Source organism: Schistocerca americana, chromosome 6 (genome assembly GCF_021461395.2).
Source record: "Schistocerca americana isolate TAMUIC-IGC-003095 chromosome 6, iqSchAmer2.1, whole genome shotgun sequence".
NCBI classification, from domain to species: Eukaryota; Metazoa; Arthropoda; class Insecta; order Orthoptera; family Acrididae; genus Schistocerca; species Schistocerca americana.
Window position 1 is genome coordinate 196,490,657 of NC_060124.1, and position 22,734 is coordinate 196,513,390.

Consider the following 22,734-nt stretch of genomic DNA (forward strand, 5'->3'; position numbering starts at 1 on the left):
ATATTAAATTTTTAGGAACAGCAGGTAAATTCTGCATTGAGATCTATTTCTCAAAGTCTCTTCAATGGTAAAAGAGCAAAAGCCAACCTACCTACCAATCTCTTCTCTCTCTCTCTCTCTCTCTCACACACACACACACACACACACACCAGTGTTGCCACAAGTTTTCCCAAGTGAAATTCCTTGGTATTTCCCTGATTTCCACACAAGTTTTAGCATTTTTCTCTGACAAATTTTGAGATCTCAAGGGTAAGTTAAGACACAAGTTTGTCTTTGCAGCTACATAACAACAAGAAACAATAATGCAAATGAGGAAATATCTAAAAAAAACTTGCAAGCAGATGGTGTTTCCTGATGTGAGCAAAGATCTAAAGTACTAACATCAACATCTTTTGTAATGAACTATTTTTAGATGGAGAAAGTAAGCCAAATAGTACATGTATTTAATAATACCACTGATGTTATTTCATTTCAATTAAAAAAAAAAAAAAAAACCACACAAACACACACATTTGGTGACAAAAATATGCATTTCCTTGGAGTCGCAAGATAGACTTAAAATACCTTCACTGATTTCAGAAATAACCTCAGAAAAAAGTAGGCCTCTTGGAAGAAGTGTATAAGGCTGGGAAGAATTGTGTAAACCAACACTGTAGGTGACCGCAAATAAAATATTGGTTCTACTATGTTCATTATTGTTAGTTATTACCCAATGTGGTATATCCATTATTTTACAGGTATTTTGTGATTTTTCTTTCAAGAAATACACGAGTACACAGAGCACAAACTGCTATAGACTGACGCAATTTTCTTCCTCTTATCGTCCATACTTTCTAACATATAAACTACTTTTGAAGTGCCAAAATGTTCTAGATCAAATAAAATGTCTATAAAATGCCACACTTTTACAACATACTTGCGGTGAGACAGTCACAATACCTGAAATCCATCACCTGTGGCCTTTGGCCTGCCGAGGAGCACTACAGTCCTGGGTCCAAGGATAAACCATAAAAATCCACTGCATTACGCCACACACAAACAGACTCAGCCTGCAGGCAGGCTGGTGAAACTAGATCTGACGGGCAGGGCCTGCACATTAGTGGGAACCAAATGGCATCAGATCGGCAGGCCTGATCCGTTACAGATACCCGCAGAAACGGACTGCGGTTTTGGCCCATCACGAAAATCCACTCATGTGGCCAGCTATTCACTAGCCACAGACAACATATTGATGAAATGAGACCACTGTGATCAATCCATGCAACTGATAACTTGTTCAAATACTTAGGTAGCAACTCACTGTAAAGATGATTGCTGAGCTGCAAACATTCTTGTAGAAAATACATCCACACACCCACAACTAAATTTTCAGCCATAGCTTTTGTCAGAAAATGAGAGCACACACTCAATCACAACTCATGTACATATGACCGCCATCTCCAGCCACTGCATTAGTCTTGACAATCAGATCGAAACAAACCGCTCCTCATGCCTCCCTGCCTCTTGTCGGCAGCAGCTAGGCTAGCAGCAAGACTGCAACACTGACTGCAAGCTGAGGGGAGTGGTAGGAAGGAGAGAAGCAGTAGTAATGAAGGAGTAGGGAAGCAGTGCACGTACTCAGCTGCACTCAGCCAGTAACGATGCATGCCACCTCTGTAAACATACCATTTCATCTACTGAGACAAAAACAAGATTCTTCCAGTGTTTTTTTCCCCCAACCTTTCCTGATATTTCACTGATTTCCCTGACTTGTTTGAAATTCCCAATTTCCAGAACCTGTGGCAACCCTGCGCTCGCTCATGCGCTCTCTCTCTCTCTCTCTCTCACACACACACACACACACACACACACACACACACACACACAGTATATATTGATTATGTTGAGGTTACCTCACATGCATCTGAACAACTAATCCCATTACAACTACCATGACTAGCTTCCCGTCCAACTGCCACAGAAATTCTTGCAACCAGCTGCAATCCATCTGTAATGAAGAGTAACATAATTATACATGATGCTGTCATTCAAAGATCAATTGGAATATTGTCAATTTTTCTGTGATTGGACAAGATAAAAGATAAATAAAAAGATTGTAATGATCACATTTACTGGTACAATAATTGATTACATATGTGTCTGAATGAACAACCGAAAATTTGTACCAGGATCAAAATTCAAACCTGGACTTTCTCCATTTTACAACTAACTATTACGCTACCCCAGAATGTCCCCATTTCAACTGGTGGAGCATACAGTTACACACTGTTTTATATGAACATTAAATGTTGGATTCAATAGCAAATACAGAATGGAATAACAGCAAAGTGAAAAGGATAGATTGCTACTCACCACATAGAAGCAGCATTTAGTGGCAGACAAGCACACTGAAAGAGGCTACTGATAATATTCTATCGTCAGACTAAGCCCTTCATCAGACGTAGACAACTGTTGTCTTCGTGTTTTGCACATATTGTGTGTGTGTGTGTGTGTGTGTGTGTGGGCGCGCGAGCATGTGCGTGCACGTGTACTGTCTGATGAATAGTTGAATAATATGTAGCAATCTTTTTCGTTGTATTTTGCCACCTAGTGCCTCTTCTGTGTGGTGCATAGCAGGCTATCTTTTTAACACTGTTCCCTTTCAATAGTGAAATTGTTGGCAGTTACCAGTTTGTATCTGTGCCTTATGACAGCAATTTAAAAAAATAATAATTGAATGAAGAAATTGTGAAGCTGAAAGAACACGCCTTGTTTGCAATATGTAATTAGTGCATTACCTATATATGTATGTCAAAATTCCAGGAAGTTTATACAGAGGTACAATTATCTGAAATTTCTGCAAGAAGTTTCAAGCAAAAATAACAAGCTCAAAGATTAAAAAAATTTAAAGTGTGTAAAAACAACGTAAATTTAGGGAAGATAGTGTTTCAAATACATTTTATTGTGGTCTGCAAACTGCAATGAACATCTGGGAACGGTAACAGAACAGACATGGGGGACGGGAGGAATTAGACAACACACTAAAATATTTCACTTAGAAACAAATATAAAGACCAAAACAAAAGTGTAGACCATATTGATTTACTAGTATCAGTCCATTATTTTGAGACATTACTGCTCTGGTGAATAAAAAAGATGAATTGGTGAATGAAAACGATGAATTAGAAAATAAAAAGTGACGCCCCTCCCACCCACACACACACACACACACACACACACACACACACACACACACACCGTCAATATGTCTAAAAATTTAACTTCACAAATAATGGAAAATCCAGGATGGAATGTAACAATATTATGAAAAGGATAGTTGTTACTCACCATACAGCAGAGATGCTGAGTAGCAGATAAGCACAACAAAAACAGTCAGAAAGTGAGCTTTCAGCCAACACGATCTTTGTCGAAAACAGACCCCCTCCCCACACACACACACACACACACACACACACACACACACACACACAACCACAATCTCTGGCTGCTGAGGCCAGACTGAGCAGCAGCGCATGCTGGGAGAGGCTGTGTGGTGGGGGTAAGGAGGAGGCTGGGGCAGGGAGGGGGAGGGATAGCAGGAGCAGGGTAGCGTTGGGGGACAGTCAAGTGCTGCTTGTGGGGGCATAGAGCGACGAGATGGAGAGAGGGTAGGGCAGCTAGGTACTATCAGGAGGTTTGACAGGGGGCCTTAGCCCCACAGAAGCATCAGTCCACATGCTCACTTTTGCCCCACTCCAAAATTCACTGAAGCAAAATTTGTTCAAGACCTCCTCTGCTTCTCCTAGTCCCTACATTGGAAACGCTTTTTCACCATCAACCCTAAAATCAGACTCAACCAAAGACCAATGTTGAACCGTACCACCTACCTCTCAGTTCACTCCTCCATCCAACATGATCCACCCCCACTGTCTCCAAATCACTACTGTCAACTTTCCAGAAATTCTTAACCTCGAACCTTGCCTCACCATCAAGCCCCAAATCCCTCAACATGGGCTTACAATCCTACCAGCTGACAAAGGCTCCACCACTGTTGTTTTGAATCACAAGGACGTTGTTGTTGTTGTGGGCTTCAGTCCTGAGACTGGTTTGATGCAGCTCTCCATGCTACTTTATCCTGTGCAAGCTTCTCCCAGTAACTACTGCAACCTACATCCTTCCGAATCTTACCTGGCGGAACTCTGCCAGTTGTCAGATTCATCCATCTACGAACTCTGCCACAGTCACCCCATGCCGTAAATCCCATAGGATATCTAGTCTTTCCTCAAACACTTAGACCAGTCCCAAAACCTCTCCCCAGAGTCCATCTCTCTCTTCAGCCCTACCACTCCCCACACTCCTACCTTCTACATGCTTCCTAAAGTCCATAAACTCATCCATGCAGGATGTCCCATTGTGGCCGGTTACTGTTCCCCCCCCCCCCCCCCCCCCCCCCCCCAGTGAAAGACTTTCTGCTCTCGTAAGTCAGCACCTTCAGCCTATTATTTGCAACCTATCCTCCTACATAATGATATCAAACATTTGCTCCACCGACTCTCCACACTTCCGGTTCCTTTATCATATGGTACCCTGCTCATCACTATTGATGCCACCCCCTTTATACTAACAGCACTAATGCCTATGGCCTTACAGCTACTGAACACCAGCTTACCCCATGCCCTACAGATTCCAAATCAACAACCTCCTTCCTTGTCACCACGACAAACTATATTCTCACCATCCTCACACCCCATTACTTCTCCTTAGAAGGCATTAGTAACAAAGGAGTCCAGGGTAAGGCTATGGCCAACCTATTCATTGATCATCTAGAGGAATCCTTCCTAAACATCCAGAATCCCAAACCCCTCAACTGGGGTGACATCATGATATGGATCAAAGGTGAGGACACCTTATCCACATTCCTCCAGAACCTCATCATCATCTCCTCCATTCACTTCACCTGGTCCTAATAAACCCAACACGACCACTTTAAAGATGGCTGCGTCAGTATGCCTGTCCACATCAAACCTACCAAACACCAGCAATACCTGCACTTCGACAGCTGCAACCCATTCTGTACCAAGAAGGCCCTTCCATACAGCCTAGCCACCCATGGCTGTTGAATCTGTAATGATGAGCAGTCCCTCTCAAAATATACTGAGGGTCTTACTGAGGCCTTCACAGACCATAATTACCCTTCCAAACTAGTACAAAAACAGATCTCCTATGCATTATCTCTCCAGTCACCCATCACCTCCTGAAGTCACACAGTCCAGCCACAACCGAGCAAGTTGGCATAGCACACTGGACTCGCATTCGGGAGGACCACTGTTCAATCCTACGTCCAGCCATCCTGATTTAGATTTTCCATGACTTCTCTAAATCGCTTCAGGTAAATAATGAGATGGTTCCTTTGAAAGGGAATGGCCGAATTTCTTTCCCATCATTCCCTAATCTGATGAGACCGATGACCTCGCTGTTTGCCCCCCCCCCCCCCCCAAAAAAAAACAATAACAACAACAACAACAACAACAACAAGAACATCAGTTCGGCCACAGAGGAGCACTCCCCTTGTGACTCATAACACCCAGAATTGGAACAACAATCGTATTCTCCAACCAGGGTTTCCAATACTTCTCATCATGCCCTGAAATGAGGAATGTCCTATCCACTATCCTTACCACACCCCTCCCACAGTGGTATTCTGCTGCCCACCAAACCTATACAATATCCTCATCCATCCCTACACAACCCCCATGTCCAGCCCCTTGCCTCATGGAATGTCCTATCCACTATCCTTACCCCACCCCTCCCACAGTGGTATTCTGCTACCCACCGAACCTATACAATATCCTCATCCATCCCTACACAACCCCCATGTCCAGCCCCTTGCCTCATGGCTCATATCCCTGTAATACACCTAGATGCAAGACCTGTCACGTACATACTCCCTCCAGTCCAGTGACAAGTGTGACCTGTACCATCAAAGGCAGGGCTACCTGTGAAACCAGTCATATGATCTATGTAAGCTGCAACCACTGTGCAGCATTCTAAGTGGTTATGGCAACCAACAAGTTGCCTGTCTGCACCACGAAAAAACTGTGGTGAAGACACAGCTGGACCACCCAGTTGCTGACCATGCCGCCCACTACGAAGTTCTTCATTTCAATGAGTGCTTCACAGACAGTGCCATCTGGATCCTTCCCACAGACACAGCTTTTCTGAATTGCACAGGTGAGAACTCTCCCTGCAAAATATCTTACATTTCCCTAACCCTCCTGGCCTCAACCTTCATTAGTCATTGTCCTTCCCCGTCAAGCCACTTCCCTACTCCCATTCCAACACTACACAGGCCTCTACTCCACCAAAACACTCAGCCTTTTTACTTCCCTCCATTTCCACTAACCCCCTCCCCTGTCCTCTGTCTAACCTCCTGACTGCACCTAGCTGTCCTACCCCCCCTCTCTCTCTCTCTCTCTCTCTCTCTCTCTCTCTCTCTCGTCCCTGTAACCCCCCACCAGCAGCAGCAATTTAACATCCCCCACCAACACCCTGCTATCCCTTACCCTCCCCACCCCACTTCCCCTCTCCACCCCAGCCTCCTCCTCGCCCCCACTCAGTTGCCTCTCCCCACCATGCACTGCTGCTCACAGTAGGGCTTCAGCAGCCAAAGACTGGTCATTTGTGTGTGAATTGCAATCATTTGTGTGTGTGTGTGTGTGTGTGTGTGTGTGTGTGTGTGTGTGTGTGTGTGTGTTTGTTTTCAACGAAGGCCTTGTTGGCCGAAAGCTCACTTTCTGACAGTCTTGTTTCAGCATCTCTGCTACATGATGAGTAGCAGCTATCCTTTTCATAATTTAAATTTACAGAAACATGAGCACCCAATTCTGGCAGTTCGTTTTGTTTTGCTTTTGGGTGCAAAAACAACTTGGGTCATATGTGCCCAAGTCAAAACTATAGAACATGAAGACAGAGAGGAGTTAAAAAACGACTATATGTCAGCCCAAGCAACATAATAGAAGACAGCTAAGAACAGGCATGTGGAAAAAGGGCTAAAAAAGACACCTTACAGAAACTCAGCTCCAAACCTAAAAACTGAATGGCCTTCGCCCTATTGCATTGGCAGTTAAAAAGTAAGATGCGGTCGACAGTCCGCAAGTTATTAGCTAAAATGGCCAATAACTCGGACTGCAAACCCAAATGGAATATAAAAGGTTAAAAAATGGACATTCCATCAGGAAGTGGCAGACAGTTAAAACTTGAGAGCAATGTGGACAAAGTGGTGGGGTAGCGCCACTTAGCAAATGACAATGGCTAAAAAGGCAGTGCCCAATACGCAGCAGAGTTAAAATAACCTCCTCCTGGCGGGAGGGCCGAGAGGAGGTTGTCCGAGCCACTGGGAGGGGCTTAATAATCTGGAGCTTATTCCCATGAAGGGAGGACCATTGGCAACCAAAAGGACAACACCTCCTGACAGACGGCAACATAGATAACATCGGAGGGAATATAGGTACTCGCGGTCTAAGGTAAGAGGACTGCAGTCTTGGCAGCAGTGTCAGCAGCCTTGATTCCTGGCAGACCGACATGACAAGGAATCCACAGAAACATCACACTTGCTCCACTAAGTGTGAGCAGTTGACAGTTTTCCTGGACCCACTGCACTATGGGATGAGCGGTGTACAGCACACATACAATTTGAAGGGCACTGAGTGAGTCTGAGCAGAGGACACAATTGAAAAGGCTGTGTCGCCGGATGTACTCCGTGGCCTGATACAAGGCGAAGAGCTCGGCTGTAAATACTGACGAGTGTGACAGAAGCTGGTATCGAAAGACACGGGTGCCAATGACAAAGGCACACCCAACTCCATGGTCACTCTGAGAGCAATCAGTGTATGTAAAGGTACTACCACGAAGTTCCATGCGAGGGTTGTTAAACTGAAGGCGATAGACCAAGGCTAGAGTAGTGTCCTTAGGAAGCAAATGAAGTCCAAGGTTAACATGGGCCACTTCATGAAGCCAAGGTGGTAAAGGGTTCACTCCCACCGGCAAAGGTGCAGGTAGTGTGAAGTTACACCGCTGTAGAAACTTCCAGAAGAGGACTCCAGGTAGAAACAAAGAGGGACGAGCCCCATACAGACGATCAAAAGAATCATCAAAGAAGGAGGCATAGGATCGGTGGTCACACATGGCAGACAAACAGCATGCATACCTGCTGAGGAGAAAATCACGGCAGTAGGATAGGAGTAGTTCAGCAGCTTCAGGATACAGACTCTCAACCGGGCTGGTATAGAAGGCGCCCATAACCAAACGGATGCCACAATGGTGGATATTGTTGCGACGGCGTAAGAGGGATAGGCGTACAAATGCATAAACAAAGCACCCATAGTCGAGGTTCGAACAGATAAGGGACTGGTACAAATGGAGGAGGTTCTTTCGATCGGCACCCCAGGAAGTACCACTGAGGACACACAGGACATTGAGGAACCACGTACAGCAGGCTGCCAGGTAAGATACATGGGAGGACCAAGAGAGTTTCCTATCAAGTATGAGCCCCAGGAATTTCGTAGTTTCAACGAACGAAAGGGTAACAGGCCCAAGATGTAAAGATGGTGGGAGAAGCCACTTGCGTCGTCAGAAATTCATACAGACAGTTTTGTCAGTGGAAAAGCGAAAGCCATTGTCGATGCTCCAGGAGTAAAGATGATCAAGACACCGCTGAAGATACCACTTAGTGAGACTGGTACATGGAGTACTGCAATAGATGGCAAAATCGTCAACAAAAAGGGTGCCTGAGATGCCCAGTGGGAGACAGGCCATGATAGGGTTAATGGCGATAGCAAAGAGGACGACACTCAGGACAGAACCCTGAGGCACACCACAACCCACATGCACCTTGAAAACTCGATCTTTTAAAAATGCCTGAAGCAAACAGAGCAGGCGGCCACGGAAGCTCCACATGTAAAGAGTACGGAGGATACCAGTTCTCCAGCAGGTGTCGTAGCCCTTCTCCAAACTGAAAAACACAGCTACAGTCTGGAATTTCCGCAGAAAACTATCCATGACATGGGTAGACAAAGTAACAAGATGGTCAACTGCAGAACGCCGTGCTTGAATTCCAAAATTTGCATTCGTCAGGAAATAGCGAGACTCGAGCCACCACACCAGCTGGACATTAATCATATGTTCCATCATCTTGCAAACACAGCTGGTAAGAGAGATGGGGCTTGAAGGAAGGTTTTTGTCCTTACTGGGCTAAGATATGGGTACAACAGCGGCTTCATGCCGGCATCCGGGAAATATGCCCTCTACCCAGGTGCTGTTTTGTGTGTTAAGCAGAAAGTGCTTGCCCACAAGAGAAAGGTGCTGCAACATCTGAATGTGGATGGCATCCAGCCCTGGAGCGGAGGATTGGGTTGAACTGAGAGCATGGTCGAGCTCCATCATAGTAAAAGCAGCACTGTAGCACTCACGATTCAGAGAAGAGAAGAGAAGAGTATCAACCGAGCCTACTCCGCTCATATCTGATGGAGGACGACAGGGTGATAGTGGGAAGAGCTCGAAACTTCCACAAAATAGTGGCCCCAAGGTGTTGGAGATAGCAACAGGGTCCACGATAACATAATCTGCTACTGTGAGGCCATAAATGGGGGAATGGATCTTGGTCCAGGAGAGCCGTCGGGAGGTTGACCCACACGACAGAGGAAGAGATGGAACTGTTAAAAGAATTAGTGAATGAAAGCCGGCTAGCTCAATTGCTGTCCCGCAGAATGTGACGACACTTTGCACGCATCTGTATATAATGAATGGATTTTGCCATTGTAGGATGACAATTAAAAACGCGGCGAACATGTCTCCTTGCATGAATTGCATTGTGGCATGCCTGTCCACCAAGGCAATGGGACACTTTGTGGTAAAGAGGAAGTGCAAGGAATGCAATGTCCTGCAGCAGTAAGGATAATGTTGGTAAGATAGTCCACCTGGTCATCACAACTGGGGAAATCTTGTTCTTCGAAGGACACCAGGGAGGAGTAAAGCTCCCAGTCACCCTTAGTAAGCTGCTATTTGGGCATGCACGCGGGTAGAGTAGGAGTCAGCAAATGGAGAGAACTTGGGAAATGGTCGCTTGAGTAGGTGTCAGAAAGAATGGACCACTCAAGATGATGGGCAAGCTGGGCAATGCAGAAGGTTAGGTCCAAATGGGAATAGGTGTGCTAGGAGTCTGAAAGGGAAGTGGGTGCTCCAGTGTTAAGGCAGAAGAGGTTAAGTTGGTTAAGGTCAGCCAAGAGGGCGCCTCTCTGACAGGTGCTGGAAGAACCCCAAAGGGGATGATGCGCATTAAAGTCACCGAGTAGCAAAAATGGGGGAGGCAGCTGTCCAATAAGCTGAAGGACGTCTGCCCTGATGACATCGAATGACGGAGGTACATAAATGGTACAGAGAGAAAAAGTCAGGTGAGGAACGAAAAGGCGAACGGCAACAGCCTGAAGATGGGTAGTCAGGGAGATGGGTTAACTATGAATGTCATCCCGTATGAGCAGCATGATGCCCCCATGAGATGGAATGCCAAACTCAGGGGGAAGGTCAAAACGAATTGGTGAGTAATGTGAAAGCTCAAAGCGCAATTTCGTTTCCTGAAGGCAGAGTACAAGGGAATGCTGCAATGATAAAAGCAGCCGTAAATCCTCTTTGTGGGACCGAAGGCCGCGAACATTCCATTGGAGTACAGTCATGAGGAGGAAGAGATGTGGGGGTGTCAACTCGGTGGCCACCGAGTGACAGCTGGTGTAGTGTCACTATTACAGGGCACAGAAGCAGGAGGATCCTGCTCCATGGGGTCCACAGAAGCATCGGCTTGTTTGTGCGGTTGCCCTGTGGAGTTCAATACTGAAAAATGGTTGGTGGTGAGCACCGACGAGACAGAGGCCAGCCGGGCTAAGGTGCTACATGGCGACACAGTCAAACAGGATCTATGAGTTGGCGAAGGAAAAGACCGTTTGCCTTTGGTGGACTTTTTCAAGCCTTTCTGGTTAGAGGAAGACTCAGGATGGAGGAAGTCTTCATGGGAGTACTACTCCTGTCCTTTCCTGCCTACTGGTTGTGTAGCTGGTGGCTTTGCCCCTTGAGGCGAGAGTTTGATGGTTTGTTGCACAGCGGGATGGGGAGATGGTGATGCTACCTTGACACTGGGCGATTTCACAACCTCAGAGCTCAATTTGAGGTCGCATGACTGTCTGGCCATGTCCTTCATGGAGGGAGGGTAACAGGAACAGAACTACAGGTGCCAGACGGGAGAGCACAGGGTTTGCGACTAGCCAGTAACTTGCAAGCTACTGGGTACGGCACTTTTTCCTTTACCCGAATCCCTTGGACAGCCCGCTCATCAAGATACATGGGACAATCACGAGAGGAGGCAGCATGGCCACCATTGAAGTTGATACAGCGGGGAGAAGGAGGCGGACAATCACCCTTGTGTGCATCCCTACCACAGGTTACACATTTGGCTGGGTGTCGACAAGATGTTCTAGTGTGGCTGAAATGATGACACTGGTAGCAGTGCATCGGGTTCGGAATGTACAGCTGGACTGTGATAATTTCATAGCATGCTTTGATCTTGGACGGAAGCACCAGTCTACCAAAGGTGAAAAAAAAGAGAGTGGGTGGGCACTAAGGAGGAATCTACCATTTTCATTACACGATGGATGGCAATGACACACTGATCAGAGAGGTAAGATTGGATTTCGGCCTTAGTTAGACCATCAAGCACGGAAACAAAGAAAGGAAAAGGGAGTGTAAAACAAAGGTGAGACTGTTTGTTTGTCAGCGACAGACAATGCAGAACATTCCCAATAACAGCCTAGACATGTTCCCGAAGAGAGGGAAAAAGAACAGCAAGAGGATAGACATGCAGTACGGACAGGAAAAAACGCTGCAAATGCTGGGGCCCCCTGGTAGCCACACACGAACCTGCCAAAGAGTGGCAAGCCCCTGGGGGGAATTCCGACAGTGAAGGGTAATGAACAGCCATAGCATTAATTATGGAGTAATAATATTTATAATAGCATAGTAAAACCATTTTAAGATGTCAACTACTACCAGTTGTCAGAAAAAGTCAGTGCCATGTCACAAAGGGCTTCCATAACTGCTCAGATTCAGAAACACAAATTGATATTTATTCTGTTTCACATTTCCCTTATCTATAATTAATTATGTGAAAATAAAAAAGTAGAAAGACTAATGAAGAGCTAAATAATGTTTGTTTAAAACAGCTAATCTCAGTCATTTTAAATAATGTGGTATAAGTAAAGTGAAGAGAATGAATATATTTCAGCAAATGTACGTTCTCCATGTCAGATTTCGGGTAAATAAATACTTTCAGAGTAATGGAGACCACTTGTTGAATGACATACATAAACTTTTGGCCACAGCCTTCATCAGCAAAAGAGAAACATGTCTTTCATAAACACAAGCAAGCACATCTCACCTACACAAAAGTACCAACTCCAGCATCTTGGAGAAGAATGAAACTATCATGTGGGATGGATGTAGCAATCTGGAAATGGCAGAGAAGGGGAAAGAATAGTAATGTATAGATGGGGGGAGAGAGGAATGATGTAGAGGCGGAAGATAGTCAGGTGCATTGGCAGAAGGTGAAAAACAAAGCAAGTGTGAGATGAGAATGGGGAGAAGATGATAGACAGAGGAGGTGGATGCAGCTGGGTGAAGTGTGTGGGGGCAGTATGTTAATGTAAGTTGAGGCTGGAATAGTTACAGGAGTTGCAAGGACAACACCCATCTGCGCACTTCAGAAAAGCCGGTGATGGAGGGGAGGATCCAGTGGCTCAGGTAGTGAAGCAGCCATTGAAATAAAGCAAGTTATGTTCAGCTGCATGTTGTGCCACAGGGTGGTCTGCTTTGCTCTTGGCCAAAGTTTAGCAGGGGCCATTAATCCTAGTGGACACCTGACTGGTAGTTATACCAATCCCCTAACTATACTGTCAGCAACCTATGGTAACATACTGGCCCACACCTACCACCCAACAGTTTCCACCCCCCCCCCCCCCCCCCCCCCCCCCATCCTATCGTCTCCTCCTCATTCTCATCTCACACCCTCTGTTTGCCCCCTTAGCCAATGCATCCAACCATCTTTCCCCGCTCCTCTCATTTTTCACTCTTTTTTTTTTTCCCTCCCACCTTCCTGCCCCACAACCTCCTGACGCTGCACCTGATGGCATTCTAGTCCCTGCACACTCCGACAGACAGCATTCCTTTCTCAACCCACCCATACACTAACATCCCTTCCCCCTCTCCGCCCTCTACAGATTGTTGCTTCCATCCTCTTTGATAGGTGCATTCTGGCCTGAGCTGCCTGAGTTGGCGGTCAGGTGTGAGTGAGATGTGCTTGTTTGTGTATATTGAATGCTGTGCATTTCTCTTTTGCTGATGAAGGCTGTGGCCAAGACCCTTACGTCAGTGTCTTAATTGTGTGTGTCTGCAATTTAATGTTCCTTCTGTATGGTAAGTAGCAATCTATGTCTTCTTACTTGTTGTAATATTCACATTCAAAGTATCTTAAGACTGAAGCACAAAGAATTATATACTTTGGCTAGGTGTGCCCCTTTTTGTCTTGCCAGCTGTGATGTGGGGTGGCAACTGTTCTTATTGCAATGCTCATTTGACATGTGCCTTGTCTTAGAAATGTACTGATAAATTCATTTAAATGTAATAAATATCACAACCTTTCTGTACAAATACCCCGACATAGTCTACGCAATTCATGATACAAGCAGGCAGTTAAGAAATTAAATATATAGATGGCACCGTAACATACACAGTAACTCTGAAAGAGAAACATCATTTTACAAATGCTGACAAAACTTTATATACAAAGTAGCTACATAAACTACATTATCAAATATATAAAGGTTTCCGAAGATAATTGTTTAACAAGAGGAAAGGTAGTAATTCCTTCACAATTATACTGAAAGGTAGGTCACTTCCCCCACACAAAAATATAGTCAATAATCAAGACATGTAAATACTTCAAAAATGTATAATTAAGACAACGTACCTCTGCTTGTATGACTGCTAAAAGTAACAATCCACTTCTCATTACTTAAACGTATGATGTCTTTTTACCATTGATCAATCTGAGTTTGTTTCTCGAAATCTGATCAAAGAACAGTAGTCCTGCAGCTCTCTCTATACTTTCTGGTGGGACCTGTACAGTCATAAACAAAATTTTATAGTTACCTGCACTTCAACAATAGGCACAAGAACAGTGTTTTGAATTCTTACCTGGAACACTGAGAGTGGAGTATTGTCATCAATCTGCTGATTTGGCATAACATAAGCCTCCATTTCCAGTTGTTCATCTTTTGTTTCTCCAACAACCACTTTAAAGAAATGTGTGGGAACAGCAAGGTCCAATTACTTCATATTTAACATATGTTTTACCATCATCTTCTTTCCTGCAGTAAAAGAACAAATTAGTTTCCTGTGAAGTTTTCATTAGTAAGCCAAACAAAAACAATATAGGAGTAATAAAAAGTGGATTAGTTACAGAGAGATTTGTACTTTCTTTGTGTATCAACAGCTGCGGTCTTTTAAAAACAAAAACAGAGGTTCACTATTACAAATTAATACAATGTCATAGGTAGATGATAATTATCTAAGGGAATTGCTAGGATTAAGATAGAGGATTTTGATATATGAGGCAAGTGCATGGCTGCAATTTGTGCGAGATGTACTACAGCTAATCCCCTTGGCAGCTGCCATATAATGGCCCAGTGCACCTTTCTCAGTTGTGTGTAAACTAAGACGCAATGTGCCAAAATTAAACTTAATTTTATTCACAATAGATGCTCAAAATGATCTCCCTCTACACAAAGCTTGTAAAACGCACTTCAAATTTTGGCCAAGCTAAAATTCTTGTAATCACAAGCCAAACTTTTCAGTGAGTAATAGATACTGCTTGTATATATCTTACCTTTTAACATTGCCCAAACATACGAGGCATGTGAGGAAAGTAATGAGGCTTTTTTTTGTTACCAAAGTTTTTATTTATTTATTTTTCAAGCAAGAGTGTTGTATGTTCTCCCCTCCAAAGCGGTTCCTTCTGGCAGCTATACACTGGCTGAGTTGTTGTCCAAGTCTTGATAGCAGCGCTGAAAGACTTCAACTGGTTGGGCCGTTAACATGTCTGTCACATCCTTTTGAATGCTCTCCAGACTCCCACAGTGACATCCTTTTAAGACTTTTTCAGTTTTGGGAAAATAAAAAAATGTCACAAGGAAGCAGATCAGGTGATTAGGAGAAGGTAGGAGGGGGGGGGAGGGGTTGGGGGGGGGGGGGGGGGAGGGCAGTACGGAACAAGAAGAATGCCATTTGAGGTAAAAAATTCTGTCAAGATGCAGCATCCACTTGTCTGCAATGTCTGGACTCACTGGACTCACCCTTATTCTGAGCATTTCAATGGCATGTTTGACAGTTTGTCCTGGAGCAACAAATTCTTTATGCTTGATACCCCTATTGTCAAAAAAGCAAATCAGCATTGTTTTGATCTTTGATTTGTTAGCATTGTTTTGATCTTTGATTTACTCATTCAAGCTTTTTCGGTCAAGAAGATGTTTCAGTGTCCACTTTTCACTTTGCTGCTTTGTCTCAGCATCGTATTCAAAAATCCAGAACTCATCACTGGTGATCACACAGTCGAACCATTCATAGTTGTTGGCAATCCTCTCAAGCAGATCAATGCACACATTTAGGTGTCCTTCCACTCAGTTGTGAAGCTTTTTGGCATCACTTTGGCACAAGCCTTTCGCATGTGCAAAATTTCAGTCCAAATTTGATGAATGATGAAAGAGTATAAGTTTAACAGGTCAACCATCATCCTTATTGTTAAATGTCAGACTGATCTCACAAGAGCATGCATGCGTACGACATTTTCGTAAGTTTTTTAAATTGAAAATCTTTCTGAGTGAGGTTCATGTTCAATGTGTTCTCGGTTTTCCAAAAATGATTTGTGCCATCGAAAACCCCATGCTCTTGATAAGGAATGTTAGCCACAAACCCATTTTTACTTTTCAAAGGTCACACTTGCCAACTGCTCCAGTTTAACACAAAACTTAGCAACTATCTTTTTCATAGTATTGATGCACACCATGTTGGATTTTCAATTGTTTGATCTAAGCTATGATTGTCAGAAGAATCTAGTACTACCAATGGCACCATACCAGCTGGCCCGTTATTCCTGTCAAATGTACATTTACAACTTTACAGTCTGCCAAGGCTCCTCGGAGGACCCCCCTCCCCCAGAAAACTGACACGGTGTTTTTCGTACATTTGGCTGGAACACAAATATGCCAAAGGATCAAACCAAACAGCGTCAATGTTACACCACAGACTAACTCACCTAAACTCCAAAGAAGTGAAAAACTTCGGTTGTTTTCCAACGGATGTGGCGGTCAGATGATGACCAGCATGCTAAGTCACTGGTTTCTTCTCAAAGCTCCCAACAATCAAGAAGAAATAGAACTGTGGTTCCCAATAGTGGGTTACTCATTCATCCCACCTGACAGGTTTCTTGGTAACATCAAAAGGCAACTCTGCAAGTTGAGCATCATTGAAAACCCATCTATATACATTCAGAACACAGACATTTGCAACGGTAGTACGTCTAGGATGATATGAATGCCCTGCTCAAGATTGGAAAGAATAGGTGGAAGGCTCACTTAAAGTTACTGGTAACTGACATTTCTCAAAACGCAAAAAAAAAGTGTTTACGAAAAGAAAAAAACGAAGATTTGTCTAGTTCATGGAGAGTCCTCCTACAATTTTGAAGCTGGAGCGATGAAGAGCATCCTGAAGAGGGGAAAAGATTTCAGCAAAGCAAACAGCCTGACACCAATCACAGCAGGTGTAGAGCTGTCAGGAGGCAAACTCTTGAGACATCAAAAAGCATTATCTGCTCCACTTTGGTGAAGATTGGGCAACCAACAACAAACTCAAATTCCATACTGAGGCATTTGACAAGCAGGAAGGCATTCCTATCACTCTTGCCACTGCCAACCCTCAGAATGAATGGAAATGGTTTTGAGTTGATGGACAGTGTTGAAGTTGATGTCACTTAAAAGCAATTTTCAACCAATTTCATTTTCTAGAATTTTTTGTGTTTTAATTAAGATGCAACTTTCTGTCAATTTTTGTGTTTCTAAAATCTTGGAAAAAGAAGAATAAGAATAAATTTGGAGCATATTTTATTTTCTACAATATCTTGTGATGTCGAAAGCACAATGGAGAAGTTAAAAAAACTAAAATGCATTTTTGTTCTCTTTTTGATGTAAAATAAGGCAGTTTGTCGTCGTAAAATAATGTCACTTTCATATTTTTATATGCCATTTGTGTAGAGTTTTAAGACTGCTTTGAAATAAAATATATTTTGTTTACGTTTGCAATAATTAATGTCCACCCTTCTGTCATTCCTGACATATGACCAAACAGCAGGTTTTGCAACAAAATGTTTGTTTTGTAATTGGCTTGATACGTTTGCAAAGCCTGCTAAATGGATAAATTGGGTGCAAAAACCGTTATGTCAATATTTCACTTATGACTTTAATGTATAAAACCTAATAGCAGATTTCAGCCATTAATACCAAGTAATTAATTATTTTTAAATTATTTTTTCAAAAAGAAATGAAGTCTTTAGTAGTTTGAATGAGACAAGTTTTTCAAAATTATCTCAGTTTCACTTATCATGCAGTTAGTGGCTTTTGCATCTAGGCTACTCAATTGATCTCCCATCTGCAACGCTGCCAAAAAAAAGAACTGTGCGATGCCTGCTTATTGGGGTATTAGTTCCCATCCAACATCGGAGAGGGAAAGGTGGAGAGAGGGAGGGAGGGGGAGGGGGAGGGAGAGAGAGAGAGAGAGAGAGGGGGGGAGGGGGCAGAGAGGGAGGGAGAGGGAGGGGGGGAGAGGGGGGGAGGGGGCAGAGAGGGAGGGAGAGGGAGGGGGGGGAGAGGGGGAGAGGGGGAGAGAGAGAGAGAGAGAGAGAGAGAGAGAGAGAGAGATATTGGGGGGGGGGGGGGGAGAGAGAGAGAGAGAGAGAGAGAGAGAGAGAGAGAGAGAGAGAGAGATATTGGGGGGGGGGAGGGAGAGAGAGAGAGAGAGAGAGAGAGAGAGAGAGAGAGAGAGAGAGAGAGAGAGAGAGAGAGATATTGGGGGGGGGGGGGGGAAGAGAGATTGCATCTTAAAAACACCCTATATCCATATACAGGGGGGGGGGGGCAAAAATACACAACGCAGTACCAGGCCTAATAGGGAGTAGGAAATCCATTCGCTTTCAAAACAGCTTCCCGTTACTTCGAATGGATAAATGCAGGTCATGTACAGTTTTCCAGGGAATCTTATACCATTTTCCTTGCAAAATAGTGGGTACTTCTGGTAACAATGTTGGAGGTGGATAGTGATCACGCCCTTCTCGCCAAGGTATACCCCATATGTTCAATAATATTGAGATCTGGTGACTGGTAGCCATGGGAGATGCGACAATTCATCTTTATGTTGACAAAACCAGTCCTGGACGATGAGAGCTGTGTGAACAGTGCTCTTGCAATCTTGGAAGACAGCACCATAACCGAATTCCTGCGATGTTTCGCTATCAGCAAAAAGTTGGAAACATTGCAAAACAAGACTCATCCGAACAAATTAGTTTCTTCCATTACCCCAGTGTCAAGGTTTTACGACTTCGGCATCACATTATCCTGTTACGGGCATTTGCGTCACTGATGAGTGGTTTTGAAGTTCCAGCTCACTATGTATTGCACAGCTTATTATGCCCCCTTCATGTCGTTTTGGTGCTGACAGTGTTCTCGAGTGTAACATTCAGTTCTGCAGTGACTTTTGCAGCTGTCACCCTCTTATTTTCCATCACAATCCTCTTCAATGATCACATGTCACAATCACTTAATACACATTTTCACCTGCCTTATGAAGTAGTGGATGATGTTTTTCCACTTTCCTTGTATATGGTAAAAATATTTAATGTGGTGTCTATTGGAAATACCAAACACTTCGGCTACCATCATTTTGGCAGCACCCACCCGCACAAGCACAAACAATTTGCCATGCTCAAATTCACTTACCTCCCGCGTAATGCACTCACAAGTACAAAGAACACTGTTCTGATCATGATGGATACTTGTAACGTGTTGAAGGCATTGCACAGATGGTGTTTGTGGTCAAATACACTGTAGCAAGCTACAGGTTTGGCTAGCATCTGCATTTATGTTCAAGCACGCATTTCCTGTGGCATCTCATTTTGTTCAACCAGTTTTTGGCCACTACAAACATGTGGAACAATTAATCCAATACCACCATTATCAGCATTTGTTCCTATGTTGAACCCAAATATTTCCTGGGAATGCAAATTCATGTATACCCAGAAAATTTAGAGTACTTCACAGTGCAGTGTTTTTGCACTCCTCTATAAAAACAGGAATAACAAGAGGTAGTGTATATTGTTAATACAAACGAAATGAGACCTAGTGATGGGGGATGAGCATCACCAAAAACGCCCATCAGTGAACTATGAACAACAGTGTAGGAAGTGGATGATAATGATTAGCACCATCCGTATCCCTGTACAGCAACTATGTGAAGAAAGTTAACTATAAGGAGTTTCTATGAGCAGCTAAAGCCTTTTGAATGAACCACAACAATTCTTAGTAGCAACTAACAAGATTCTGGCAACGGTAGTTCCAATATATCACAAATACCAAAGGTGCAATGAGAAGAAGCTTTACTTCTGATGTGACAATATCACCAAAAATGGCATTATGACATGAATGTGCAGTGTAACTGCAGAACAGAACAGTTAGAGGATCTTGAAATTTCTGCAACTGAATAAAAACCACAACAAAATGTATACACACCAACAATGACCATAAACTCAATGCTGAAAATGGAGAAACATAATGATTAACTTTCTTAATAAACAAAAATGTGTTAGATTTGGAGACAGTATCTCAAGGGAAGATTATAACATTGACAGAAGATTTATGAAGAGAAACAAGCACAAAAACACTTAATACTCTAAGTCGCTGGATGTTTACAACTGATTCATACAATACGGGACCAAATTCTAACTTTAAATAATAAGGAAGTAGATACGAGGGGGGATACAAAAGTAACCAGAATCGTAATGCTGCACATCGTGTACTTGTAGTAGCCAGTTGCGCCGCTAGAGGGTTGTAGTAGGAGCTCTGCTGAGTCATTCTGCCACGCAGAGTCACCCAACAGTGAGAAGTGTGGTTTCCTTGGCAGTTCTTTGAGTGTGCGTACACTGCAGACATGACACGAGGAAATGGCTAGTTCTTACGAACAATGTGCGGCAGTGAAGTTTTGTTTCTTGCTTGGCAAGAACGCAGCAGAAACTGTTGCGGTTATTCAGACAGCCTACAAAGACCATGCTCTTAGTAAAACACAAGTGTACGAATGGTTTTCTCGGTTTAAAAAGGGAGAAATGGTGGTTGGAGATCAGCCCCGTTCTGGTCGACCTTCCACTGCTCGAAGTGAAGACAACATTGACAAATCCGTGATCTCATCAGTGAAGATCGACGCAGGACAACTGACCAACTCGAGAACTTGTCCGGGTTGTCCTGGAGCTCAATTCAGCGCATCTTGACCATCGATTTGGGGATGCGAAGAGTGGCAGCAAAATTCGTGCCAAAGCTTCTTACCGGAAATCAAAAGGATCGTCGCGTTCAAGCCTGTCTCAAAATGAAGGATGCGTTCAAAGATGAAAACCAGACAATAACCAACAATTCTATTTGGAGGTTATGAAACTGCTTCGCACAAGTTTTTTGCGAAAACGTCCGACTTTGTGGGATTCTGGTGTGTGGTTCTTGCATCACGATAATGCTCCCGCGCACACGTCTCTCAGCTTTCGCCAGTTTTTGGCCTCAACGAAGACAACTACCTTTACCCACGCACCCTATTCGCCGGATTTAGCACCCTCGGACTTCTTCCTATTCCCGAGGATGAAAAAGAGACTTGAGAGGGAATCGTTTTGCAGATGTGGAAGACGTAAAACGCAATGTCATGAAAGTGCCAGCAGGTATCAAAGAGGACAAATTTAAAAGGTGCTTCGAACACTGGAATGAACGTTTGGACAATTGTATTAATGCTAATGGAGAGTACTTCAAAGGAGATTAAGGTTGTATTTCCAAACAATAAAGTATATGCTTTCTAGAAAGAAATTCCGGTTATTTTTGGGTCCCCCCTCGTACGAGGTGTGTTCAGAAAGTAAAGTGACTTTATATTTTTATGAAAAAATATGTATTTATTCATCAATATTCATATTGTCCCCTTCAAAGTAATCCCCCGCAGATACAATACACTTGTGCCAACGCTTCTTCCAATCCTTAAAGCACTTTTTGGTACAGCTTTGAGTACTTCCAGTGATGTAGTTTTTATTTCCTCAATCATTGAAAATCATTGTCCTTTCATAGGTCTCTTCAGTTTTGGAAACAGGAAAAAGTAGCAGGGGGCCAAATCGGGTGAATATGGTGGCTGAGGCATGATTGTCATGTTGTTTTGTGTTTTGTCACCAGTTATGATCCTTTTGAGCAAATCAGGATCATCATTGATGTCATTCAAGAACTCCTAAGTGATAATTGAGAAGTTTTGGAAAAAACTTTGCTGACACACATCTCATGCCCAAAACATCCAAAAACATTGCATGACACGAGGCAACTGATATGCCAACATCCTCAGCGAGTTCTCTTATGGTAATTCAATGATTTTCCAAAACAATTTTCTTCACAGCTTCGATGTTGTCATCCGCTGTTGATGTGCTGGGGCGTCCAGAGCGAGGTTCATTATTGGCATCTTCTCAGCCATCTTGGAAGATGCTTGCACCACTCGTAACTTTTTTTTTTTTTTTTTTAATTTCTTACAGCAGACTCACCATATGCCACTGTCAACATTTCAAGTGTTTTACAGCACTTGATTCCATTTTCACACAAAGTTTGATGCAAAATCTTTGCTCCAATTTTTATAATAACCGAAAATCACCAAGCACACTAAAACATGTCTAACCTTTCTATCTGTCAAAAACAAATGAACTATGCTGTATGCTTGAAACTGTTAACATATGTCTGGGACATGTGCACCAACAGCACAAAAAGAGATTTATAATTAAATGTACATTGCCTGCGCAATTTGATAAGTCACCTTACTTTCTGAACAGTCGTCGCATTTTTTATGCGCATGCATCAACAACTAACATTGCAGCATAGTTCCAGGCCACTGGAGACAGGACATCACAGCAGTAAGACATTCAATCAGACTTTTTAATTCTGGCAATGATTTTACACACATTAAGCAAGGCGTAAGAGCCACCATAGTTCGGTAATGATTTTACAGCCAGCAGACGTGCTAAGGGGTAGCAGGTTAAACATTTTGACAGTTAGGCTCTACGGCTGATGCTATAACTAACAAGGACAGAAATGTCAAAAAGGCAGCATATACTATTGTAAAAAACAGTTTTTCTAGTATATGTTGAATTTTTAGTTAGTCAACCTGGCAGATCTCTACAACTACTTGTAAGAAGGTTATACAAAAGTATATATAATGGAAGGTGTTTGTAACACTTCATCTTACAGTTGAGGCATTAAGTTGTCGATAGGCACTTACAAAAGGTCGGACATTGCTAACTTTCGGGTGAGGACCGAAAGTTGTGTAGTAACCAGAAGCATT

General features: G+C 43.4%; 1 protein-coding gene across 1 annotated transcript in view; it reads right to left on the reverse strand.

Annotated features, from left to right (window-relative positions):
• Positions 1–573: 573 nt before the first annotated feature.
• Positions 574–22,734, reverse strand: part of LOC124620378 (endonuclease G, mitochondrial-like) — a 44,278-nt gene continuing 22,117 nt past the window's right edge. Inside the window, 4 exon segments of the mRNA XM_047147054.1 lie at positions 574–1,987; positions 14,045–14,194; positions 14,272–14,398; positions 14,400–14,444. Coding sequence (XP_047003010.1) covers positions 14,090–14,194; positions 14,272–14,398; positions 14,400–14,444 — 277 coding nt within the window. The 3' untranslated portion in view covers positions 574–1,987; positions 14,045–14,089.